Source organism: Pristiophorus japonicus, chromosome 4, assembly GCF_044704955.1.
Source record: "Pristiophorus japonicus isolate sPriJap1 chromosome 4, sPriJap1.hap1, whole genome shotgun sequence".
NCBI classification, from domain to species: Eukaryota; Metazoa; Chordata; class Chondrichthyes; family Pristiophoridae; genus Pristiophorus; species Pristiophorus japonicus.
This window is the reverse complement of record NC_091980.1, coordinates 275036613-275064587: the sequence shown is the minus strand read 5'-3', so window position 1 is coordinate 275064587 and position 27975 is coordinate 275036613. Positions and strand designations below refer to the sequence as shown.

Here is a 27975-nt window from a genome sequence, read left to right as displayed (position 1 = left end):
AACAGAATAGGAAATCATATTCTTTTATAATACCAGTATTTAATTACTTGCATAATCAAATTTTGCAAATATTTTATATTGGTCCTCTACAACACTTCAATCGGTAAGAGGAATTCTGTTTTATTTCAAAGGCTGCAGGTCAGAAACACGTTACGACAGCATTCCAAAAAATGTAGCCCTCCCGCTATGAACATTTTGGCTGCTGCTCTGAACCAGAGTCCATTACTTCTATCTCCTTTTATTTTCTCTTGATCCTTTTCAGGCCTCTCTCGTATCCCCACCCCCCCCCCACCCCCCCCCCCCGACACCCAGACTTCCCGTCACTCCCCCATCCAATCCCTACCCCAACCTAGCACTACTGCTCCAGCTTCCTATTCTCTCGGCATTATCCGAGGCTTGAATCCGCCTTGGAAAAGCCCACAGCCACCCTATGTACCTCTCACAGCATTGTCCGAGCAGATGATTGGCTCCCTACAAGCAACAACTCTAAACGCCCCACCTGCTTCTCTCGCCGACCTTCCCACCCCACACGTGCGCTGGGGGCAAATCCTATCAGTGTCCTTTCAGTTACGCTCACCTTACTGTAAATAAGGCCCTTGCCATCACAACGGCTGCATTGACATCATGTCTTTGACTGACACTACCCTCATGGGTGGCAATAAAGTGCCCTTCACTGAATGCTCCCTGCCTGGTTATACTTCCATCATTTGCAGCCCCACCCACACCCCAAATAGCTGCAGTGATGATGTGGTCCTCATTACCAAATCAAACATTATGCAATTAAGAAACTGGTCAGATTTATGGGGAACAGTTACTCCATGGACTAGGTAATTTCTAAGATGCTGGAGCTGGGACAAGTAGAAGCTACATCAAGCAAACATTTGGGGTGTCTGAAGTGTAACAGATTAGCACAATACAACTTTAATCATAGAACTTTTGACAGCAATACTACGGTATCAATAATTATACAACGGATAGGACCACACTGTTAAATAAGCAGCAAACAACTGGATCAATTGCTCCGTTCTCCTGATTAGTGATGAAACCAGAGGCCTTTAGTTCTTGACAGTCAAGTGGGAATTAGTTCTTGATAATCTTGATTTTATCACATGTCCACATTGAGAGTTACTGTCAGTAACTGGGAAGACATGGGGTTGACACACACCTTAATAAAAGCCACCCCAGGAAATTTCTGGTAGACCATTATAGATATTACAAACTCTGAAATGATTTCAATCCTGTAAGCCAATCTCAGCATCCAGGTGAACTGCTCTAACTTCACTGTGAAGTTGATGATATCATCTAGACCCCTTGATCAGATTACCGCCTTAGAAGTACAGGACGATTCTGTTCTTATCTGGGGCCGGTGCTAGAGCAATCCAAAATTAACCTCTCTCCCATCCTCTGCTTCAAACATTTATCTAATTTTCCCTTAAAAGTTGCAGTTGGCTTAACGATTCCTTGTGGCAAACCATTCCACACTCTAACAACTTTAATCATAGAACTTTTGACAGCAATACTACAGTATCAATAATTATACAACGGATAGGACCACACTGTTAAATAAGCAGCAAACAACTGGATCAATTGCTCCGTTCTCTTAATTAGTGATGAAACCAGAGGCCTGTACACAGCCAGGATTATACCCAAGTCACCTCTTAATGGAAATTATGCATAAAGATACTTCGACTTCAGACAAAATAAACAGATATGCAAAGGATTGGTACTCATCAATAGTATTCCCTTTTAAAGTCATGCTGTCTTTTACAAACTAAAGTGAACTAAATTATAGGTAGTAGTTTGTCAATTTCAGAGTATATTGCTCGAAGAGCAAACGATACGGTGGGAAGAGGTGACAAACAGATAATGCAACAAATCCGTTTCAGCACTCAGGCTAAGCAGGAACTAACATTTACTGTTTTTTTTCCCCTTTCCAAGGGAAGGAGGGAAATAAATACGTTTAGAGCAGTATCCGCAGTCTTTTAGCTCCGATGTTAGCTACATAAATAAACCAAAACCTCACAAAGGATAACGGATCTTCTCAAAAAAGCTGCCATTCAATTTGTTTCATTACTTCTAAAAGTTTGAGGAATGGAACATTCTCACTTGTGGCACCTACAAGGGGATAGAGCTTAGGCAGAGAGAGAGAGAGCAATAATGCTCCTTTAATGCTTTAACCCCTACCTTCGATCATATCTGCCTTAATTTCCCATATCAGCCATCCTGATAGCGCTCGAGTTAGATTAAAATTTGCAGTTTTATGCTATATAAAGTGGGAATAGGGTAAAACTGTCTGAACTCATTTGATGCAGGAGCTGTCCAACTAAACAGCAAGAGGCTTTCATTCAATTGGTTTTGGATTAAATTTGGATCCAGATTCCTTTAAAAAGGCAATGTGCAAACCATTAGTACCATCCATTTTACTCACGCACAAAGAACGCTATTTTCTAATTTTGAAATTTGGCAAAATAGCATTTAAGTGATAGTGGTGTTCAACCACGAGAAATCCAAACATTTTGCATGTCCGTACATGTAGAAAATTGAAAGTTATTGGTAAAGAGAAACACAATGATTTATTTTTATTGAAACTATTTCATACCAAGTCCAGCAGCAGAGTCATCCTTGACAACGCTCTCTTCAGCTGTCTTGATACCAATGGTGCCAATAGATACTGAACTGAGACTGGAAGTTCGAGAACGACTTTTTGGTGAGGAAGGCTTTGCTGTCTCTCGTTTGTTGTCCACCCTTCCATTTAATGACTTTTCCGAACTATTTAGGAAATCAAATAGCTGGTCATCATTTGGCTCAGTTTTTTTTGGTCTTACAAACTGTATTGCAGGTCTGCTGAGAGAAGAGCCTGCAGCCGTAGTTTCAAAGGTCCGTGATGACGAGGGTACATTGGAAGCCCCAGCAAGCAGGGTGGCCTTTTGTCGCTTAATGTTACCCGCAGCAGACGAGACATAACTAATATTAGTGTTGACCTGGTGATCAGATTTACTGCTCAGCTGATTCAGGGCAGAATATTGGCTGGAAGAACCAGCTTCAGTGCTGAGAGTGTTTGTGGTCGTTGCGTTTTCAGTGGGTGCAGTTAGCAGTGCTGCTGCTGCCCCCTGGTCCACTTTATTCAAGAAGTCTTCTGCCTTCCCTGCAAGCTCAGCCAACCATGACATCCTGAACTGGTATTCGAGCTGAAGGTTGAATTACAACATGACCTATTCACAAAAGAGCAAAAAGCATATTTTTAATCCAACGACCTAGAGTACATATACAATAAACGGTTAATGGAAAATAGAAAAACAAGCCACTGATCAGCATTAGTTGTAAAAGTGCAGAAAACTACATGACATCTTCTGTTACCCTCAAGGTTATACAAATTGCTGCTGAATTGTGAGCGGCATACTAACGCTTTCAGTACTAAAGCATACTTGGGACAAAATAAAACAACATTACAGAATACAAGTTACACAATGATCATGGTATTAATGAGATTAGTCTCATGGGGTAGAGGGGGAAGAGGGGATCTACGATTAATCTGACCCATTCACCATAACAATGAAGTGTGTCAGAGCACGTCACTGAATTTTGGGTATGCCTAAAAACAAATATATATAGATATACACAGAGTATAAGATTACACTTCTTGCCATTTGCATTATTTAAATAAATGCGTGTATATTTCTTTCACCACTATCATTTGGCACTTAAACATTGCAAAGTACATCACACAATTAATTGCTTTTTGGAGACATTTTGCAGTAGCAATGTCTCACAAGCAGACAGAAATGAGATTAATGATTAATCTGTTTCTTTTGCTGGGAACACTTGAGGGACAGATATTGGCCAGGACAATGTGCCATGGGATCTTTAACATCCACCTGAATCGGCAGATAGACCTCAGTTTAATGTCACTTGAAGAATAGTGTCGCCAATAATACAGTAACTCCTCAGTAATGCACTCAAGTGTCAGCCAAGAAAGAATATGGCCTCTATTTGAACCAATAGCCTTCTGACCCAGACACCAAAGTAGTACCAACTGAGTCAAGCTGGTCCAGATCCAACATCACATTTTATACGATGGATATCAAAACAAGGAAACAAAAATAGCGCAATTAAAATAATGTAGTAAGGTAAAGCAAATCAGTCATCTGGGAAGATGATGCATTTAAATCAAAATAACATAGTAAAGAATAAATATTCAGACAGATTCGAAAAAGGAAAGCAAAGAACCAAAAGTTGGCTCCAGTAAAAAGGTGAAACAATGAAACAAAAAGAAAATAATTGTAATAGTCAACATAATGAAAATTACCTCAAATTCCTAATCCTTCACCTGATAAATGTGGATTCATATCATGAATTCAATATATTTTTAGCATGCTAAAAGTTAAATGATGACAAAGACTAGGTGCTTTCTGGATGGTTGTATGATTTACCCAGAACAGCAGAGAACAGAGCCTGGATGAGTGCAACTCCAGCAACACTCAAAACGTTCAACACCATCTAGGATAAAGAAGTGTGCTTGATCGGCACCCCCTCCACCACCAGCGCACCATGGCTGCAGTGTGCACCATCAACAAGAAGCACTGCAGCAACTCACCAAGGTTACTTCGACAGCACTTCCCTCCGCTGCAGTTCATGTAGTGGAAGCACTCCCAAAATGCTGTCAAGTAGAGGTCCAGGATTTTCACCCTGTAATGATGAAGGAACAGTGATATATGTCCAAGTTAGGATGGTGTGTGATTTGGAGGGGAATTTAGAGGTGATGGGCATTCCCATGCACCTGCTGCCCTTGTCCTTTTAGGTGATGGTGGCCACGAGTTTGGGAGGTGCTACCAAAGAAGCTTTGGTGAGTTGGTGCAGTGCATCCTGTAATAATATACACTGCAGCCATGGTGCACCAGTGGTAGAAGGAATTGATGTTTAAGCTGATGGATGAGGTGTCAATCAAGTGGACTGTTTTGTCCCAAATGATATTGATCTTCTTGAGTGTTAGAGCTGCACCCATCCAGACAAGTGGAGAGTATTCCATTACACTCCTGACATATCTTGTAGGTGGTGCAGAGGCTTTGGGGAGTCAGGAGGTGAGCCACAGGAGGGAAGTCAGCAGAATAACTAGCCTTTAACCTGCTCCAGTAGCCACGGCATTTATATGGCTAGCCCAGTTGAGTTTCTAGTCAATGGCAACCCCAGAATGCTGATGGTGGGGGATTTGGTGATGAAAATGCCACTGAATATCAAGGGGAGATGGTTAGGCTCTCCTGTGGAGCTGGTTAGTGCCCAGCACTTACATAAGAATATAAGAACATAAGAAATAGGAGCAGTAGGTGGCCATACAGCCCCTCAAGCCTGCTCGGCCATTTAATACGATTATGGCTGATCCGATCATGGACTCGGGTCCACTTGCCTGCCTGCACTCCATGACCCTTTATTCCCTTATCGTTTAAGAAACTGTCTATTTCTGTCTTAAATTTATTCAATGTCCCAGCTTCCACAGCTCTCTGAGGCAGCAAATTCCACAGATCCACAACCCTCTGAGAAGAAATTTCTCCTCATCTCAGTTTTAAATGGGTGGCCCCTTATTCTAAGATTATGCCCTCTAGTTCTAGTCTTCCCTATCAGTAGAAACATCCTCTCTGCACCCACCTTGTCAAGCCCCCTCATAATCTTATCTGTTTCGATCAGATCACCTCTCATTCTTCTTTCACTAAATATATTCAAAAAGGAGTTAGATGAAGTCCTTACTACTAGGGGGATCAAGGGGTATGGCGAGAAAGCAGGAATGGGGTACTGAAGTGCATGTTCAGCCATGAACTCATTGAATGGCGGTGCAGGCTAGAAGGACCGAATGGCCTACTCCTGCACCTATTTTCTATGTTTCTATGTTTCTGAATTCCAATCAGTAGAGGCCCAAATTACTCAACCTTTCTTATAAGTCAACCTCCTCATCTCTGGAATCAACCTTGTGAACCTTCTCTGAACTGGCTCCAATGCAAGTATATCCTTTCATAAATATGGAAACCAAAACTGCACGCAGTATTCCAGGTGTGGCCTCAACAATACCCTGTACAACTGTAGCAAGACTTCCCTGCTTTTATACTCCATCCCCTTTGCAATAAAGGCCAAGATACCATTGGCCTTCCTGATCATTTGCTGTACCTGCATACTAATCTTTTGTGTTTCATACACAAGTACCCCCACTGTACTGTAGCACTTTGCAATCTTTCTCCATTTAAATAATAACTTGCTCTTTGATTTTTTTCTGCCAAAGTGCATGACTTCACACTTTCCAACATTATACTCCATCTGCCAAATTTTTGCCCACTCACTTAGGTCTACGTCCTTTTGCAGCACTTGTGTGTCATGAATGATACTTCCCATTTTGCCTGGACATTGCATGTGGACATTGACTACCTCATTATCTGAGGAACTGTGATCATCAGAAAACTTCTGACCTTATGATGGTGGGACGGTCAGTGAGGAAGTAGCTGACGATAGATGTGACTACAAAGCTGCCCTGAGGAACTCCTGCAGTGATTTTCTCAGGCTGAGATGATTGGCCGTCAACAAACACAACCATCTTCCCTTGTGCCGGGTATGACCTCTGCCACTGGAAAGTCTCACCCTCAGATCCCCACTGACTTCAGTTTTACTAGGGCTCTTTGGTGCTACACTCGGTCAAATAGGTGCTTACAGACTGACTGTATAATCATCATTATAGGCAGTCCCTCGGAATCGAGGAAGACTTGCTTCCACAATTAGAATGAGTTCTTAGGTGGCTGAACAGTCCAATACGAGAGCCACAGTCCCTGCACAGGTGGGACAGATAGTCTTTGAGGGTAAGGGAGGCTCTTTCCGCTGCCTGTGCTTGATTTCTGCATGCTCTTGGCGATGAGACTCAAGGTGCTCAGCGCCCTCCCGGATGCACTTCCTGCACTTAGGGTGGTCTTTGGCCAGGGACTCCCAGGTGTAAGTGGGGATGTTGCACTTTATCAGGGAGGCTTTGAGGTTGTCCTTATAACATTTTCTCTGCCCACCTTAGGCTCGTTTGCCATGGAAGGAGTTCCGAGTAGAGTGCTTGCTTTGGGGGTCTCGTGTCTGGCATGCAGACAATGTGACCTGTCCAGCGGATCATGTACAGTCCGCACCTCAAGTCGCTAGACACTTGATCAGCTCCACTGACATTATAGTGCCATGTATGGCAGCAGAAAGCAGGTGTTTGAAGAGTTACTGTACATCCTGCCACGTTTTATATTGCAGGTGGTTTATTTACATACTGTAAACAAATCACTCAAACAGGTAGCCGATGTGCCTACTAAAAGGGCTTTTACACAATCCTCAAAAGCTCCTGCATAGTCAATTTGAATACATAACAATATTGATTATATGCAACACAGTGGGCTAATTCACAGAAGATTCAGGTTTTTCAGGATTAATAGGGCCTAATCTCTGCTGAATACAAGTCACACAACGGTGATAGCTGTGGCTCAGCATCTAAAAATCTAAGCTGACACTCCAGTGCAGTGCTGAGGGAGTGCAGCACTATCAGAGGTGTCATCTTTTGGATGAGACATTAAACCTGCTTTCTCAAGTGGATGTCAAAGATCAGATTACACTATTTTGAAGAGCAGGGGAATTAGCCCCAATGTCCTGGCCAATATTTATCCCTCAATCAAATTCGCTAAAAAGTTTATCTGGTCATTATCACATTGCTGTGTGTGGGAGCTTGCTGTGCACAAACTGGCTTCTGCGTTTCCCACATTACAACAATGAGGACACTTCAAAAATACTTCATTGGCTGTAAAGCGCTCTGGGACGTTCAGAGGTGGTGACAGGCGCTGTATCAATGCAAGTCTGTCTTTCCTTGCAGTATATGTGAAGTCGGATGATACTGACGGGCAATACATTGCAATCCGCTGCCCGGGAGACGCAGACTCACCGCGGCTCGATACCCCAGTGAGGGTAACACAGCGAGGCCCGGCCTTGGGGCCCAACGATGGTGAAGAAACCCGGCCCTCCCGGGACACTTACCCGCTTTGAGAGAGACTGAGTCCGCACAGGGGCGGACTGGCGGGGAGGGAGGGAGTGGTGGACGGAGTTACCGTGTCCGAATGCCGCTTTTTACAGCTGTCTGACCGAGGTCCAGGGGAAATACAGGCTGCCGCGCCGCCTCCGCCTCGCTGGAGACGTGGACGAGGACACGGAACTGCTCGATCAGGACCCCAGACACGGAGCGGCCGCGCAACTCGCCTGACAGAAAATGGGGCGCAGGAGGCGACGTGAGCGCGTGATGACGTAATGTCAGTGAGGAGGGATTGAAATGGCGCTGCGCTGCTGAGCTTCCCGGAGGAAGGATAGACATGCATTTCTATAGCGCCTTTCAAATCGTCAGGACACCCCAAAGTTTTTACAGCCAACAAAGTACTTTTTGAAATGTCATCATAGGCAGTCGCTTGAAACGAGGATGACTTCTGAGTTCACAATGTGGGACCTAATATTCCAGGTTCTGAACTACATGTTGAAGGGTGGAAGATGCCTGTGCGTGGATTTTTTTAACGTGTGGTGGCCGTTGCACAACATCCACCACATGGGCTTGACAGAGCTAGGTCTTGGTCCAGTGGCAAGGATTAGGTCTGCTGCACGGATCTAGTGCGCACACATATTGCAGTGTGGGCTGGCCCGTGCTGCCCCTGGGCCCTCGCCTCTTCCGGGCCTCGAACTCTCGCCTCTCCTGGGCCCCAATCACATCCCTCTACGAACTCTTGCCGCTCCTTCGCCCCGACCTCGCCACTCCTGCTGTACCTGCCTGTACTGCTGTCAGCCATTGCCCTCCTGCAGCAGCAAGCACTGCTCCCTGAAGTGGCATGCCGCCGAATGTAGTCACTGTTGTAGTGTAGCCACTGTTGTATTGTAGGAAATGTGGCAGTCAATTTGTGCACGGCAAGCTGTCACAAACGGCATTGTGATAATTACAATCTTTTTTTTAGTGATGTTGATTGAGGAATAAATATTGGCCTGGACACCGGGGATAACTCCCCTGCTCTTCTTCAAAATAGTGCCATGGGAGCTTTTACGTCCACCGGTTTAAGGTCTCATCTGAAAGACAGCACCTCCAACAGTGCGGCACTCCCTCAGCACTGCACTGGAGTCTCAGCCCAGATTTATGTGCTCAAGTCTTTGGAGTGGGACTTGAACCCGTGATATATTTACGACATCACTGACAAACACACTCTGCTAGATGGCTCTTAACACAGAAACTGTCTTCATGTGACTTTGCCACATGATCCTTTTATTATAGGTGGAGCAGTAGTCCACTCAGGAGAGCGATATTACACTTCTCCCTCCTTAATGAAGAAGTAATCATAACAAAATAATCATCATACATAACTTGCATGGTTATACACAACAAAAGACACAGACTTATTTTGCCATATTTATAAATCAAACTTAACCACTTGTTTTCTGTTTCGAAGCGGATACCTTCGCTCTCGAGCAGAATTTTCCAAACTTGGTGTCGAACGTAGATTCATTCTAGGCTGAGCCTTAGGAGAGTTTTTCTCCCAAGGGCAACTCTTGATCTACATTTTGACTCTACAACTTCAGACTATTTGTCTGCCTGACTCAGACTTAAATTCTGACTTTCTCTTGAACTTGTTTCTAGTAGATCTGATGTAGGATTTGCTACTGGTATTCTACTTGTAATAAGACTATCTGTCTCATCAGAAATAATCAAATCATTCCAATTTTCAACTCCTTCCACATCTGTCGGTAAAATATGATCAATGTGAACAAATTTAACCTTTCCATGATCAAACACCTGGACCAAATATGTGCGAGGGTCACATATCTTCTCTTCTTGGTAACCACTTTAACCATTTATGGGGATGGTTCTTCACTCTCACCTTCTGATTCAATTTCACACTTCTCTTTCTTACTCTACCTCTATCATGACTCTCTTTCTGTCTTCATATTTTCTCTTCTACAGACTGTGCCAAGTTTGGCTTTAACAACAAGAATCTGGTTCATGGCTGTTGTTTGAGAAACAACTCTGCTGGTGTTCTACCAGTAGTTGTATGAGGAGTATTATGATAAGTAATTAGAAAATTTGCCAATTTGTGGTCCAACGACAACTGCCATTTCTTTAAATTTGGATCTAACATTTGTTTGATGAGAGCATGTTTTACAATTTGTACTGGGCGCTCTGCTACACCATTTGAAGCAGGGTGGTACGGTGAAACTTTGGTATGTTTCACACCGTTTCTGCTCATGAAGTGTGCAAATTCTTCTGATTAAAATTGTAGTCCATTATCAGACACAATTTCTTCTGACGGCCATATGAAGAAAACAATCTTCACAAATTGTCTAGTGTTTTACTTGTTATTTTCTGCATCGGAAACACCATTTCGAATGCCTATCAATCGCTATAAACAATTGTTCTCCCTCTAGCTCAGCAAAATGTACTTGTAACCTTTGTCACACCCTGCGAGGCCAGTTCCATTGCTGTAATGGTACTGATGGTGGATTCTTGCTTATCAATTGACATGTTGTACACTGACTGACGGTGTACACGATATCTTTATCTAAACCTGGAAACCATAAGTAACTGCGTGCAAAACTCTTGGTCAAGCACATTTACAGGTGCTAGTCATGAAGATCCCCTAACAATTTGGACCTGAACTTAGTTGGGATAACTACTCTTCATAATTCATTCCTATGGATGAAGTATGGATGAATACCTTTCTCTATTTACAATCTATATTAACGACTGGAAGAAGGGACCGAATGTAACGTAGCCAAGTTTGCTGACGATACAAAGATGGGAGGAAAAGCAATGTGTGAGTAGGACATAAAATAATCTACAAAAGGACATAGACAGGCTAAGTGAGTGGGCAAAAAATTGGCAGATGGAGTATAATGTTGGAAAGTGTAAGGTCATGCACTTAGGCAGAAAAAAAATCAAAGAGCAATTTATTATTTAAATGGAGAAAGATTGCAAAGTGCTTCAGTACAGTGGGACCTGAGGGTACTTGTGCATGAAACACAAAAGGTTAGTATACAGGTACAGCAAGTGATCAGGAAGGCCAATGGAATCTTGGCCTTTATTGCAAAGGTTGTGGAGTATAAAAGCAGGGAAGTCTTGCTACAGTTATACAGGCTGTTGGTGAGGCCATACCTGAATACTGCGTGCAGTTTTGGTTTCCATATTTACGAAAGTATGTACTTGCTTTGGAGGCAGTTCAGAGAAGATTCACTAGGTTGGTTCCAGAGATGAGGGGGTTGACTTATGAGGAAAGGTTGAGTAGGTTAGGCCTCTACTCATTGGAATTCAGAAGAATGAGAGGTGATCTTATCGAAATGTATAAGATTATGAGGGGGCTTGACAAGGTGGATGCAGAGAGGATGTTCCCACTGATGGGGGAGACTAGAACTAGAGGGCATAATCTTAGAATAAGGAGCCGCCCATTTAAAACTGAGATGAGCAATTTCTCTCAGAGGGTTGTAAATTTGCCTCAGAGAGCTTTGGAAGCTGGGTCATTGAATAAATTTAAGACAGAAATAGACAGTTTCTTACACAATAAGGGGTTATGGGGAGTGGGCAGGGCAGTGGACCTGAGTCCATGATCGATCAGCCATGATCGCATTAAATGGTGGAGCGGGCTGGAGGGGCCGTATGGCCAACTCCTGCTCCTATTTCTTATGTTCTTATGGACATTAGCTTGGATGATGTGGAATCTATATGGGTAGAGCTGCAGAACACCAAAGGGCAAAAAACGTTAGTGGGAGTTGTGTCCCGACCTCCAAACAATAGTAGTGATGTTGGGGAGGGCATCAAACAGGAAATTAGGGGTGCATGCAATAAAGGTGCAGCAGTTATCATGGGTGACTTTAATATGCATATAGATTGGGCTAACCAAACTGGAAGCAATACGGTGGAGGAGGATTTTCTGGAGTGTATAAGGGATGGTTTTCTAGACCAATATGTCGAGGAACCAACTAGGGGGGAGGGCATCTTAGACTGGGTGTTGTGTAATGAGAGAGGATTAATTAGCAATCTCGTTGTGCGAGGCCCCTTGGGTAAGAGTGACCATAATATGGTGGAATTCTACATTAGGATGGAGAATGAAACAGTTAATTCAGAGACCATGGTCCAGAACTTAAAGAAGGGTAACTTTGAAGGTATGAGGCGTGAATTGGCTAGGATAGATTGGCGAATGATACTTAAGGGGTTGACTGTGGATGGGCAATGGCAGACATTTAGAGACCGCATGGATGAATTACAACAATTGTACATCCCTGTCTGGCGTAAAAATAAAAAAGGGAAGGTGGCTCAACCGTGGCTATCAAGGGGAATCAGGGATAGTATTAAAGCCAAGAAAGTGGCATACAAATTGGCCAGAAATAGCAGTGAACCCGGGGACTGGGAGAAATTTAGAACTCAGCAGAGGAGGACAAAGGCTTTGATTAGGGCAGGGAAAATAGAGTAGGAGAGGAAGCTTGCAGGGAACATTAAGACGGACTGCAAAAGTTTCTATAGATATGTAATGAGAAAAAGGTTAGTAAAGACAAACGTAGGTCCCCTGCAGTCAGAATCAGGGGAAGTCATAACGGGGAACAAAGAAATGGCAGACCAATTGAACAAGTACTTTGGTTCGGTATTCACTAAGGAGGACACAAACAACCTTCCGGATATAAAAGGGGTCAGAGGGTCTAGTAAGAAAGAGGAACTGAGGGAAATCCTTATTAGTCGGGAAATTGTGTTGGGGAAATTAATGGGATTGAAGGCCGATAAATCCCCTGGGCCTGATGGACTGCATCCCAGAGTACTTAAGGAGGTGGCCTTGGAAATAGCGGATGCATTGACAGTCATTTTCCAACATTCCATAGACTCTGGATCAGTTCCTATGGAGTGGAGGGTAGCCAAATGCAACCCCACTTTTTAAAAAGAGAGGGAGAGAGAAAACAGGGAATTATAGACCGGTCAGCCTGACCTCAGTAGTGGATAAAATGATGGAATCAATTATTAAGGATGTCATAGCAGCGGATTTGGAAAGAGGTGACATGATAGGTCCAAGTCAGCATGGATTTGTGAAAGGGAAATCATGCTTGACAAATCTTCTGGAATTTTTTGAGGATGTTTCCAGTAGAGTGGACAAGGGAGAACCAGTTGATGTGGTATATTTGGACTTTCAGAAGGCTTTCGACAAGGTCCCACACAAGAGATTAATGTGCAAAGTTAAAGCACATGGGATTGGGGGTAGTGTGCTGACATGGATTGAGAACTGGTTGTCAGACAGGAAGCAAAGAGTCGGAGTAAATGGGTACTTTTCAGAATGGCAGGCGGTGACTAGTGGGGTACCGCAAGGTTCTGTGCTGGGGCCCAGCTGTTTACACTGTACATTAATGATTTAGACGAGGGGATTAAATGTAGTATCTCCAAATTTGCAGATGACACTAAGTTAGGTGGCAGTGTGAGCTGCAAGGAGGATGCTATGAGGCTGCAGAGTGACTTGGATAGGTTAGGTGAGTGGGCAAATGCATGGCAGATGAAGTATAATGTGGATAAATGTGAGTTTATCCACTTTGGTGGTAAAAACAGAGAGACAGACTATTATCTGAATGTTGACAGATTAGGAAAAGGGGAGGTGCAACGAGACCTGGATGTCATGGTACATCAGTCATTGAAGGTTGGTATGCAGGTACAGCAGGGGGTAAAGAAAGCAAATGGCATGTTGGCCTTCATAGCGAGGGGATTTGAGTACAGGGGCAGGGAGGTGTTGCTACAGTTGTACAGGGCCTTGGTGAGGCCACACCTGGAGTATTGTGTACAGTTTTGGTCTCCTAACCTGAGGAAGGACATTCTTGCTATTGAGGGAGTGCAGCGAAGGTTCACCAGACTGATTCCCGGGATGGCGGGACTGACCTATCAAGAAAGACTGGATCAACTGGGCTTGTATTCACTGGAGTTCAGAAGAATGAGAGGGGACCTCATAGAAACGTTTAAAATTCTGATGGGTTTAGGCAGGTTAGATGCAGGAAGAATGTTCGCAATGTTGGGGAAGTCCAGAACCAGGGGTCACAGTCTAAGGATAAGGGGTAAGCCATTTAGGACCGAGATGAGGAGAAACTTCTTCACCCAGAGAGTGGTGAACCTGTGGAATTCTCTACCACAGAAAGTAGTTGAGGCCAATTCACTAAATATATTCAAAAAGGAGTTAGATGTAGTCCTTACTACTAGGGGGATCAAGGGGTATGGTGAGAAAGCAGGAATGGGGTACTGAAGTTGCATGTTCAGCCATGAACTCATTGAATGGCGGTGCAGGCTAGAAGGGCCGAATGGCCTACTCCTGCACCTTTTTCTATGTTTCTATGTTTCTATTAATGATTTAGATGAGGGGATTAAATGTAGTATCTCCAAATTTGAGGATGACACTAAGTTGGGTGGCAGTGTGAGCTGCGAGGAGGATGCTATGAGGCTGCAGAGCGACTTGGATAAGTTAGGTGAGTGGGCAAATGCATGGCAGATGAAGTATAATGTGGATAAATGTGAGATTATCCACTTTTGTGGTAAAAACAGAGAGACAGACTATTATCTGAATGGTGACAGATTAGGAAAAGGGGAGGTGCAACGAGACCTGGGTGTCATGGTACATCAGTCATTGAAGGTTGGCATGCAGGTACAGCAGACAGTTAAGAAAGCAAATGGCATGTTGGCCTTCATAGCGAGGGGATTTGAGTACAGGGGCAGGGAGGTGTTGCTACAGTTGTACAGGGCCTTGGTGAGGCCACACCTGGAGTATTGTGTACAGTTTTGGTCTCCTAACTTGAGGAAGGACATTCTTGCTTTTGAGGGAATGCAGCGAAGGTTCACCAGACTGATTCCCGGGATGGCGGGGTTGACATATCAAGAAAGACTGGATCAACTGGGCTTGTATTCACTGGAGTTCATAGAAACGTTTAAAATTCTGATGGGTTTAGACAGGTTAGATGCAGGAAGAATGTTCGCAATGTTGGGGAAGTCCAGAACCAGGGGTCACAGTCTAAGGATAAGGGGTAAGCCATTTAGGACCGAGATGAGGAGAAACTTCTTCACCCAGAGAGTGGTGAACCTGTGGAATTCTCTACCACAGAAAGTTGTTGAGGCCAATTCACTAAATATATTCAAAATGGAGTTATATGTCGTCCTTACTACTAGGGGGATCAAGGGTTATGGCGAGAAAGCAGGAATGGGGTACTGAAGTTGCATGTTCAGCCATGAACTCATTGAATGGCGGTGCAGGCTTGAAGGGCCGAATGGCCTACTCCTTCACCTATTTTCTATGTTTCTATGATATCTGGTTTGGCCAGTCATTTGATATATAATCATACACCTTTGACATAACTGGGTCACGTTTGGTTGCTCTACCAATCACTTCAGCTGTGACTGGTAGCTCATTAACATATGAAAGATAGAACAATTCTTCCCTATTGGGTGTAACTTGTGATGGGGATGGCAACCTGGACATAGCATCAGCATTACTGTGATCAACTGATCGTCTGTACTCAATGTCATTTGTATCTGCTGGCAAAATGAAAGCCTATCTCTGCATTCGGGCTGCAGCTAAGGTTGGAACTGGAGACTTTGGATGGAGGATTGCTGCCGGGCTTATGGTCAGTAACGATGGTAAACTTACGACCATACACGTATTTGTGGAACTTCTTGACCCCAAAAATCAATGCCAAAGCTTCCCTTTTGATCTGCACATAATTACGCTCACTGGCACTGAGAATTTGTGAAGCAAAAGCAATTGGTCTCTGTTACACTCATAATAAATGGTCAGACTGAGTACTGTGTGTAATGAGCAAGTGTGACCTTAGCTCCTTTATTAAGATTCCCGAGTGCAGGTACCTCGTGGGTGGCCTGCTTATATACTGTGCTCCCAAGGGATGCTGGGATCCCTTGGGACTCCAACAGGTAGACCCTCTGGTGCTCAGGTGTGATGCAGGTTACAAGGGGTTAAATACATAACATCACTCCCCGTGACGTCAACAGTACATTTATTTACAAGGTGAGACGATCTGGGGCTTTGTACTCCCTTGTCGATCGTCTCGGTACAAAAGCTGGTGTGGGTGGGTTGGTCAGTTCTTCACTGGGGATGTTGGGCAGCCAGCCTTGCCGGGCTGCTGGGGATGATGAGTTCGGTTTCGTGGTCAACTGTGATGTCAGTTGCCACTTGTGTGTGTGTTGGAAGGTCAAAGTTGATGGTGTCCTCTTCAGGTTGTTCGTAGCTGTTGGTGAACCGCAATTTGATTTGGTCCAAGTGTTTTTTGTGCATTTGTCCATTGGTCAGTTTGACCCAAAACACCATTTTTGGCTGTGACCATGCCAGCGAGCCATTTGGGACCATGTCCATAATTGAGCACAAACACAGGATCATTGCTCTCAGTATCGCATGACAAATTTGCGCGGTCATGGTACAAACTTTGTTGATGCCGCTTGTCCTCCACGTGATCAAATAGATCAGGGTGGACAAGCGCCCTTTTCATGAGCAGCTCAGCTGGGGGAATCCCGGTGAGTGAGTGGGGTCTGGTGCGGTAGCTGAGCAGTACTCGGACAACCGGGTGTGGAGGGAGCCTTCCGACATGCGTTTCAAGCTTTGCTTGATGGTGTGAACTGCCCGTTCTGCCTGGCTGTTGGATGCGGGCTTGAACGGTGCAGATGTGACATGTTTGATCCTGTTGTAGGTCATGAATTCCTTGAATTCAGCATTGGTGAAGCACGGCTCATTGTCGCTGACTAGGACATCAGGCAGGCCGTGCGTGGCAAACATGGCTCGTAGGCTTTCAATGGTGGCTGTGGATGTGCTTACAGACATTATTGCACATTCAATCCATTTTGAGTAAGCGTGCACGACAACCAAAAACATTTTGCCGAGGAATGGGCCCACATATTCTACATGGATCCTTGACCACGGTTTGGATGGCCATGATCACAAACTTAGCCGTGCCTCTCTGGGTGCATTGCTCAACTGAGAGCAAGTGTTGCACTGGCGCACGCATGACTCTAAATCTGAGTCAATGCCAGGCCACCACATGTGGGATCTGGCTTTGGCTTTCATCATTACTGTTTGTATTTGTAAAGCATGCACTCCCATGTTCTGCCACCAGGGAATGCATGCCCTGAAGTCCCAAGGGATCCCAGCATCCCTTGGGAGCACTGTGTATAAGCCGGCCCCTAAGGCCTGTTAGTCACTCTGGAGTGTCTTAATAAAGACTGAGGTCACTGTTACTTTAACCTCCATGTGTGCAGTCTCATCTGTGTTAGGAACACAACAACTGGCAACGAGGATACGAATCCAACGCAAAGATGCAGCAAACTGTGGGCATCCTGGAGAAGTTCTCGGAGGGTGAGGACTGGGAAGTCTATGTCGAATGGCTAGACCAGTACTTTGTAGCCAACGAGCTGGACGGAGAAGGAAGCGCTGCAAAAAGGAGAGCGGTCCTCCTCATGATCTGCGGGGCTCATGAAGAATCTTCTAGCTCCGGTGAAACCCACAGATAAGTCGTATGAGGAGCTGTGTACACTGGTTCGGGAGCATCTGAACCCGAGGGAGAGCGTGCTGATGGCGAGGTATCGGTTCTACACGTGCCAGCGATCTGAAGGTCAGGAAGTAGCGAGCTACGTCGCCGAGCTAAGGCGACTTGCAGGACAATGTGAGTTTGATGGCTACCTGGAGCAAATGCTCAGAGACTTTTTGTACTGGACATTGGCCACGAGACCATCCTCCGAAAACTTTTAACTGTAGAGACACCGACCCTCAGTAAGGCCATTGCGATAGCACAGGCATTTATGTCCACCAGTGATAACACCAAACAAATCTCTCAGCACACAAATGTTCATAAATTAATTGGAACTGTGTTTGCGAGCAGAAATGTACAAGCCAGAAACCACGAGTCTGCAACTGCCAGCAGGCCTCAGGTGACCCAGATGACTCAGAGTCCACAACAAAGGATGAATGCAAGACAATTCACACCTTGTTGGCGTTGTGGAGGCTTCCATTCAGCCTATTCATGCCGCTTCAAAGGATATGTTTTCAAGAGCTGTGGAACAATGGGGCACCTCCAATGAGCTTGTAGATGAGCTGTAAGCTCTGCAAAACCTAACCAGCATGTGGTAGTGGAAGATTGGTCCATGGTGGATCAAAGCAATTTCGAGCCTCAGAGAGAGGAGGCAGATGCTGAAGTACATGGGGTGCACACATTTTCGACAAAATGTCCACCTATAATGCTAAATGTAAAATTGAATGGCTTACCCGTAGCCATGGAACTGGACACAGGCGCTAGCCAATCCATCATGAGTAAAACAATGTTTGAGAGACTGTGGTGCAACAAGGCACTCAAACCAGCCCTGAGCCCCATCCACACGAAACTGAGAACATACACCAAAGAGCTTATCACTGTCCTGGGTAGCGCCATGGTCAAGGGCACCTACGAGGGCACGGTGCATGAACTGCCACTCTGGATTGTCCCGGGCGATGGCCCCACACTACTTGGAAGGAGCTGGCTGGGCAAAATTCGCTGGAACTGGGATGACATCCGAGCGTTATCACATGTCGAGAGGCCTCATGTATCCAGGTTCTTAACAAATTTCCTTCCCCTTTTGAGCCTAGCATTGGAAACTTTTCCGGGGCGAAGGTGCGGATCCACTTGGTCCCTGAGGCACGACCCATTCACCACAAGGCACGAGCGGTACCTCACATGATGAGGGAGATAGTGGAAATCGAGTTGGACAGGTTGCAACGCGAGGACATCATCTCCCCAGTGGAATTCAGCGAGTGGGCCAGCCCGATTGTTCCAGTACTCAAAAGTGATGGCACGGTCAGGATTTGCGGCGATTATAAGGCAACTATTAATCGTTTCTCGCTACAGGATCAATACCCGATACCTAAAGCAGACGACCTATTTGCGACGCTGGCAGGAGGCAAGATGTTTACCAAGCTCGACCTGACTTCGGCCTACATGACGCTGGAGCTGGAGGAGTCTTCGAAGGGCCTCACCTACATCAATACGCACAAGGGACTGTTCATCTACAATAGATGCCCATTTGGAATTCGGTTGGCTGCAGCGATCTTCCAGAGAAACATGGAGAGCGTCCTCAAGTCGGTACCACGCACGGTGGTTTTTCAGGATGACATATTGCTCACGGGTCGAAAATAGCTCGCCACTTCCTGGCCCTCCCATCGTTGACAAAACTTGGAGGAGGTCCGCCAGTGACTGGATCGCGTAGGGCTGCAGATGAAGAGGTCAAAATGCATCCTTATGACAACAGAAGTCGAGTTTTTGGGCAGAAAGATCGCGGCGGATGGCATTCGGCCCACAGACGCCAAGACCCAAGTGTAGAACCGATATCTCGCCATCAAAGTGCTTTCCTTATAACTTAGATGCTCCCGGACCAGCGTACACAATTCTTCGTAGGATTTCTCTGTTGGTCTCTGTTACACTCATAATAAATGGTCAGACTGAGTACTGTGTGTAATGAGCAAGTGTGACCTTAGCTCCTTTATTAAGATTCCCGAGTGCAGGTACCTCGTGGGTGGCCTGCTTATATACTGTGTTCCCAAGGGATGCTGGGATCCCTTGGGACTCCAACAGTTTGGCCCTCTGGTGGTCAGGTGTGATGCAGGTTACAAGGGGTTAAATACATAACAGTCTCTCCTCCTCACTAACTAGTACATGAGAGATCACTGTCCAAACTCCATACAGAGCAATGTCACAAGCTAGCTTGATCACCTTAGATATGTCATAGTGAACTAACATGGTACTCTTTACCAACTGGCTTTTACACTCTTCAGTCGGCACGCCTTTGCAAGATGCCTAGTTTTCTTGCATCAGAAACACTCTTCCTTCACATATGGACAGCTTTGAGCAATGTGCTGTCCCAGGTACCGATAGCATGACTTCAATTCACTGTTACCTTGGCCAGTTGCTGATACCTTGGGGCCCAACTGCCTTTTACTTTTAACCTGCAGGCGATTCACCTCACTTGCCTGACAACTGGAAATGGCGTGAAATTCTCGGGAGTATTGGTCGGCCATATCCATCGACATAGCTGTCTGACAAGCTAAATCAAAAGTCAAGTTAGGTAGGGGTTGTCACCAACTTTCTTTTAATTAATTCATTTTTCATCCCACAAACAAAGCGGTCACGCAGTGCTCAGTCCTGAAAGTTTCCGAAATGACAGTGAATGGATAGCTTTTTTAAAGCTACAATGTACTCACTGATACCCGCGTCATTCAATTGATCTCGTGTTCCAAAACGATAACTTTCGGCAATTTCCAGGGGCTCAGAACTGTAGTGCTGTCTCTGTCAGTGGCATGTTCTTTGGCTTGATGGGAACAAGCAAATTTTTCAGGGTTTCATACACCTTGGAGCCTGCTTTAGCCAAGAATATAGCCAGTTTCCTTTCTAAAACCTTTCGGTTATGGTTTTCATCATCAGGGACTTCGACGATACTATTCGCGGTTAAAAACATTTCTAGCCCCTCCCCATATGCTCCAAAAGAGTCTCGGTCATGATGGAACTCACCCAAGGCCCCTATTATTCCCATAGGCGCGGCCATGTGGACTCGCAACATCGACAGTTCAGACAAGTGTGCTTGGATTTTTAGCTGTTCTGCAAAACAAAGAACCTCTCAAAGTCTCTCTGATGATTGGCTGGATCATCCACCAACAAAAATTTTAGCTAAGGAATCCAGAAATCCTATCATCGTCAATGTGATATATTCTTTACATCACTAACAAACACATTCTACAAGGTGGCTCTTAGCACAGAAACTGTCATCATGTGACTTTGCCACATGATCCTTTTATTATTTACATCAGTAGTTGCATTACCACAGTAGTCCACTATGTGGAGCAGTAGTCCACTAAGGGCAGCTCTATTACAAAGCCCACAGCCTTCTGACTCAGAGGCACGGCTGAAAGTGCTCCCCACTGGTTCAAGTTGTATATCTTGAAGTACAAATTGTTCTAGTTGAATGTCTTTTTTTAAAATGACCTCGCTGTAATTTAAAAAAAATTATTCACGGATGTGGGCGTCGCTGGCAAGGCCAGCATTTATTGCCCCTCCCTAATTGCCCTTGAGATGGTGGTGGTGAGCCACCTTATATAACTTGTGTCACTTGCCAGACCATTTCAGAGGGCAGTTAAGAGTCAACTACATTGCTGTGTGTCTGGAGTCACATATAGGCCTGACCAGGTAAGGACGGCAGATTTCCTTCCCTTAAGGACATTAGTGAACCAGACGGGTTTTTACAATAATCCGGTAGCTTTATGGTCACCATTACTGATACAGTACCTTGTGAGAACTGTTGGAGATGTCTGGAAGTGGAGGGCCAGCACTGGCCCAGTGACATTAACCAGCAGTTGGATTGGTGCAAGGTTGCAAATCTGTTTAAAGAAAGACTTGCGTTTCTGTAGTGCCTTTCACGACCTCAAAAGGTCCCAAAGCACTTTACGGCCAATGAAGTACCTTTGAAGTGTCATCATAGGCGGTCCCTCGAAACGAGGATGGCTTGCTTCCACGCCAAAAAAAGGACGAGTTCGCAGGTATTTCAATGAAGGAACCGAACTACATCCTGAAGGGTGAAAGATGCCTGTGCGTGCATTTATTTAACGTGGGGTGGCTGTTGCACACCAGCTACCATACTGGCTTGACAAAGCTAGGTCTTGGTCCACTGGCAAGGATTACCCAAGACAACTGGAGACCAGCTCTGCTGCACGGACCTAGTGCGCACATGTATCGCAGTGTGAGCAGGTCCGTGCTGCCCCTGGGCTCCTGGCCCCGAACTCGCGCCTCCCCTGGGCCCCGATCACGTCCCTCCACAGTCTCTCGCCGCTCCTTCGCCTCGACCTCGCCGCTCCTGCTATATCTGCCCATGCTCCAATTGTTGTGTCCTTACACACTACTGTAAATCACACGAGGCACATTCTGCAGACAAGGTCACTCTGTGACCTGTACCTTTATTCACAGGACCAAGAAGTGATGACCCTGCGTGGGACCTCCCTTTATATACCTGGATGACCAGGTGAGGAGTGTCTCCCATAAGTTCACCCCTGTGGTCAAGGTGTGCATTTCTTAGGTGCATACAGTGTATGTACAGTGTTGTTACATGAAGGTTACAGTTACATGAAGGTTACATACATGACATCATCTCCCCCCCAACGTCTTTGGGTCAAAGATTGAGTCTTTCAGGCGGTCGACGCTCTCTCGTGGAGCGCCGCAGTTGGGGCTCTGGTTGTTGAGCCTTGGCATGCGTCTTTGTCACCTGTGGTGATTCCGGCTTGTCGGGCTGGCCGCAGGGACTGTGCATGCTGCTGAAGGTTCTTGTTGCTCGTTCATTGGCAGCGGTGTGGGCAGCATCTCATGATTTTCCTCAGGTTCCTCAGTGTCCATACTGAACCTTTTTTTTACTTGGTCCAGATGCTTGCGGCATATCTGTCCATTGTTAAGTCTGACTACTATGACCCTATTTCCCTCTTTACCAATTACAGTATCCTCAAGCCACTTGGGCCCCAAAGCGTGATTAAGAACAAATACAGGGTCATCGATTTCTATACATCTCCCCTTTGAGTTGCGGTCATGGCACTCATTTTGAGACTGGCGCTTGCCCTCAACAATGTCTGACAAGACTGGATGAATGAGGGACAGCTGAGTTTTAAGTGTGCGTTTCACGAGTAGCTCCGCGGGCGGGACTCCCATGAGCGAATGCGGTCGGGACCTGTAGGCCAGCAGGATGCGCAATAGACGGCATTGAAGGGAGGGTCCTTGAATCCGGAGCATGCCTTGTTTTATGATTTGGACCGCACGTTCCACCTGACCATTGGAAGCCGGCTTGAACGGTGCTGTCCTGACATGTTTGATGCCATTACCCGACATGAACTCCGGAAATTCATAGCTAGTGAAGCACAGGCTGTTGTCGCTAACCAGGATGTCCGGCAAGCTGTGGGTCGCAAAGACCGCACTCAGACTCTCCACTGTGGTGGATGTCATGCACAAATTCAATATGATGCACTCGATCCATTTCGAGTACGCATCGACAACAATGAGGAACATTTTCCCCATGAACGGGCCCGCGAAGTCTACGTGAATACGTGACCATGGCTTGGTGGGCCAGGGCCACGGGCTGAGTGGGGCCTCCCTGGGGGCATTGCCCAGTTGGGCACACATCGTGCACCTGCGAACACAGTGTTCCAGGTCTGAGTCAATCTCCCGGCCATCATACATGTGACCGGGCAATAGCCTTCATTAGCACACTGCCTGGGTGTTCGCTGTGGAGTTCCCTGATGAATGCTTCCTTTCCCTTCTGGGGCATGACTACCCGGTTGCCCCATAGTAGGCAGTCGGCTTGGATGGAGAGTTCATCCATCCGTCTGTGAAACGGTCTGACCTCTTCAAGGCATGCTCCGTGTGCAGGCGCCCAATCCCCAGTCAGGACACATTTCTTAATCAGGGATAGGAGGGAATCTCTGTTGGTCCAGATTTTGATCTGGCGGGCTGTGATGGGGGAGCCTGTGCTGTCAAAGGCATCGACAGCCATGACCATCTCAGCGCTTTCCTCCGCTGCCCCCTCGGCGGTGGCCAGTGGTAGCCTGCTGAGCGCATCAGCGCAATTTTCGGTGCCTGGCCGGTGCCGTATGGTGTAGTCATACACAGCCAGCGTGAGAGCCCATTGCTGTATGTGAGCTGACGCATTGGCATTAACAGCTTTGCTGTCTGACAACAGGGATGTTAACGGCTTGTGGTCCGTTTCTAACTCTAACCTTCTGCCAAAAAGGTATTGGTGCATCTTTTTCACCCCGTAGACACATGCGAGTGTTTCCTTTTCAACCATCCCATATCCCCTTTCTGCTTGGGAGAGCGACCTGGAGGCATAGGCCACAGGTTGGAGTTGGCCCTCATCATTACTCTGCTGCAACATGCACCCAACCCCATAGGATGATGCATCACATGTCAAAACCAATTTCTTACAGGGGTTGTACAGGGTCAACAGCTTGTTAGAACAAAGCAGGTTCCGCGCCCGATTGAAAGCCCGTTCCTGACAGTCCCCCCAAAACCAATCGCAGCCCTAACATAGGAGCACGTGTAGCGGCTCCAACAATGTACTTAAGTTCGGCAGAAAGTTCCCGAAATAGTTCAATAGTCCCAGAAATGAAAGCAACTTCGATGTGTTGCCGGGTTGTGGAAGTGTTCCTCAGTGTCTCGACCCATGATAAGGATGTCGTCCTGAAATATGATTGTTCCAGGGATGGATTTGAGCAGGCTTTCCATGTTCCTTTGAAAGATAGCGGCTGCTGAATGAATGCCAAACGAACACCTGTTGTAGACAAACAGCCCCTTGTGCGTGATGATGGTGGTCAATAGCTTGGATTCTTCGGTCAGTTCTTGAGTCATGTAGGCCGAAGTGAGGTCCAACTTGGTGAACAGCTTGCTGCCTGCCAGCGTGGCAAAAAGATCCTCTGCTCTCGGAAGCGGATATTGGTCTTGTAGTGACACTCTGTTGATGGTGGCCTTGTAGTTGCCACAAATCCTGACCGAGCCATCCGTTTTTAGAACAGGGACGATGGGGCTTGCCCAGTCGCTGAATTCCATGGGCGAAATTATGCCCTCTCTTAGCAACCTGTCCAACTTACTCTCAATTTTCTCCCGCATCACATATGGCGCAGCTCTGGCTTTATGGTGCACTGGTGTGGCGTCCGGGGTGATGCGTATCACTACTTTGGTACCTTTGAAAGTTCCGACACCAGGTTGAAATAGTGACTCAAACTTTTGTAGGACTTGTGAGCATGAACTTCGCTCCACAGATGAAATGGCATGCACATCCCCCCATTTCCAGTTCATCTCGGCTAGCCAGCTCCTCCCCAAAAGCGCGGGACCATTTCCTGGGACAATCCAGAGTGGCAGCCGGTTCTCTGACCCATTATGTGTGACCACCAACATTGCACTACCTAGCACTGGGATGATCTCTTTGGTGTACGTCCGTAATTGCGTGCCAATGCGTTCTAGCTTGGATCTGCTAGCTCTGAGTGGCCATAGTTTCTCGAATTGTTGGACACTCATAAGTGAGTGGCTGGCTCCTGTGTCCAGCTCCATGCGTGCCGGGATGCTGTTTAACAGTACTCTCATCATCATTGATGGCGTCTTTGTGTTTGAGCTGTGGATGTTTGCCACCTGAACCCGCTGAACTTCAGCGTCCATTGCTGTGTCCCAAGCATAACCTTGTCTTGCAGACCCCTCTTGTGGTTCATCCGCTTCGTAAATCAGCCTCGCTGTGGGCTTTCTGCACATTCTGGCTAAATGTCCACTGAAGTTACAATTTCTGCAGATAAATTGTTGAAACCTGCAGGTTTTCACAGCATGTCTGTCCCCGCACCTCCAGCACGAGCTGAGATTGTTGTGAACAAAAGGGCTGTTACCAGGCATTCCTCTCTGATTGTCTCTTTGATTACTCTTGAGCACTCTGTTAGTGGGTGTCAATGGCCCCAGCCCGGGACGTATTGTCCCTTGTGATGGTGTAAATGTCCGTTCAACCTGCCATTGTCTCTGTTGAGAACCCACCCTGTAGTCTGTTACTGCCTGGTTGGTGTCGAATTGCCCTTGCCTGCCTGCGGGGTTCTGAGTCGCGTTTACCATGTTAACTCCCTGCTTCATCGCCACGTTGGGAGCAGAGTTGCGCGCGTATATGATCTTGGTTTCCTCCTCCCCCGCCATGAAGGTTTGAGCCATCAATGCCGCTGCTTCCAAGGTCAAGTCCTTGGTCTCAATTAGCTTCCTAAAAATCCTGACATGACCAATGCCATCAATGAAGAAATCCCATAACATCTCCCCCCTGCAGGCTTCTGTGAACTTACAAAGGCTGGCCAAGCGCCGAAGGTCCGCAACGAAATCCAATATGCTCTGCCCTTCCCGACGTCGGTGCGTATAGAATCGGAGTATACTGCTCGCCAGTTTGATACTGCTGAGCTCCTCAAAGATCTTGTCCACCGGCTTCTCGGGTGCGAGCAGGTCTTTCATCAGCGTGTACGTCTTAGGTCCACAGCTGGTCAGTAGATGCGCCCTTCGCTTGTCAGCCGTTGCCGCTCCCAGCCAGTCCTTTGTGACAAAGCTCTGCTGGAGCCTCTCAACAAAATCGTCCCAGTCCTCACCAACACAGTACCGTTCCTCTGTGCTACCGGTGGCCATTCTCATGAGTCGTTGATTCCCGTTTCTCGTCGCGAAATGTTGTGTCCTTACACACTACTGTAGATCACACGAGGCACATTCTGCAGACAAGGTCACTCTGTGACCCTACACTTTTATTCACATTGAAGCAGAAAGTTTAGATGATGTGCCCCAGATTCAATATCTTGCATCTATGCATAATGTATAATTCAGTGCAGTGTGACAATTGGATTGCTCTTTCTGGTGCAGGGACGCTGGGCAGCATGGCCTTCTTCTGAATGATTCTATGATACTCCCTTCCTCTGTACTAACTTCTAAAAGACAGCATCAGTTATACAAAACAGAACAGTAAATGCATTGGTTAAACTGCTTGAATTGCATACAAGCCTACCTATAAAGATGGGCAAATACAGGTTGAACCTTCCTTATCCAGAACTCCCTTATCTGGAACCACCCCACGTCCCGAACCATTCCCGACCACCGGGTGGCGCATGCGCAGAACATCGATATGAACAAATTATACAAATTGAAGTCCTTCCTCGCTGCCGACTCCCACAATCGTTGGCCTGACCCCGTGATCCATCACCTGCCCTCCCCCCCCCCCTCATAATCTCTCTGCCGCACTCCCAGCCCTAAGGCAGCCAGCCCCGATATCCCCCCCTTGCTCAGTACCTGTACCATCCAATTTAATGTGACCACCCCTTGTCCGGAAAAATCCATTATCCGGAACATGCCAGGTCCCAAGGGTTCTGGATAAGGGTGGTTCAACCTGTATTCATAATTCCTGCCCAAAAGAGTGTATTGCTTTCATTATGCAAATGTATTCTCTTTTGGATCCACCAGATGTCAGTGATGCATCAAAAACATTACAAGAAACACAGATGTATATATCAATGCTAATGTACTTCCCATGACATTGCTTGTGGTTAAATCAGGTATTTTTGGAATAAATGTACAATGGGATGGTTGTTCAATCATAAGAAACTCATGACATTTTTCTGTAGTTTAGAAATAGCTACAGGTGGGTTTTAGGTAGAATGAATGAAATAGAAGTAGAATGTTTACATCCAATTTACTTAGGTCAGCTCATTAGCGTGACTTTGGATGTATATTTTGGCAATTTAAAGAGATTAGTGGTGGAAGAAGAAAATGGTTATTAGTTAAATTTAAGGCGATAGGAATAATTCAAAGGGGGTGTCATAATATGGAACACAAATTCTGAAAGTCTTTGGAAAGCCTTTCAAAGTCACTTAAGCCAGCTTTTGCCAAGACTGAAAGGATTAAGAGGAAAAAATGAAAATGAAGGAAAATGAAACCCAAGGTGTAAACTTGAATTTGCAATTAAGTGAAGAATATGTCCAGTTCAGTCCAAAAATGGTATTAAGGTCCAATTGACATCATAGGACTCCAATTTTAAATATTTTAATCAGCTGGGTGCCCTCTGCAGGTGGCCACCTACTCAGAACACCCCAGCAAATGGCGACAGCCACAATGGGACAGATTTTTAAAGAAACATTCAATAAACTGTTGTAATGCATCAAGCTTTTAAAAAATATATACAAATATAAAATTTGCTACCGTCCCATTTCTCCTTGGTGGCAAGGCTTAAAAATTCAATATTGTTCAGAATTCTGAGGGTTTTTTTGATAAGGTAAAGCAGGAAAAACTTTCCCCTTGAGTCAGTAGCTAGAAAACCTGAATTTAAGATCATGACCAAAGAATGGAGGAAGATGTTGGGAGAACTTTTTTCCCCCCCGAACAGGATTGGTACAACATGGAATGCAC

At 45.9% G+C, this 27975-nt stretch overlaps 1 protein-coding gene across 3 annotated transcripts in view; it reads right to left on the bottom strand.

The window, feature by feature from the left end:
- Positions 1-8216, bottom strand: part of golga5 (golgin A5) — a 42547-nt gene extending 34331 nt beyond the window's left edge. For 2 of the 3 annotated variants that reach the window (XM_070879501.1, XM_070879503.1), the window contains exons 1-2: positions 8026-8216; positions 2600-3212 (exon numbers count right to left, since the gene is read on the bottom strand). In XM_070879501.1, the coding sequence (XP_070735602.1) occupies positions 2600-3170 (571 nt within the window). In that variant the 5' untranslated portion in view covers positions 3171-3212; positions 8026-8216. Of the gene's footprint in view, positions 1-2599; positions 3213-4594; positions 4687-8025 lie in introns of all 3 variants that reach the window. The other variant, XM_070879502.1, reaches the window with a different exon arrangement.
- Positions 8217-27975: the final 19759 nt, after the last annotated feature.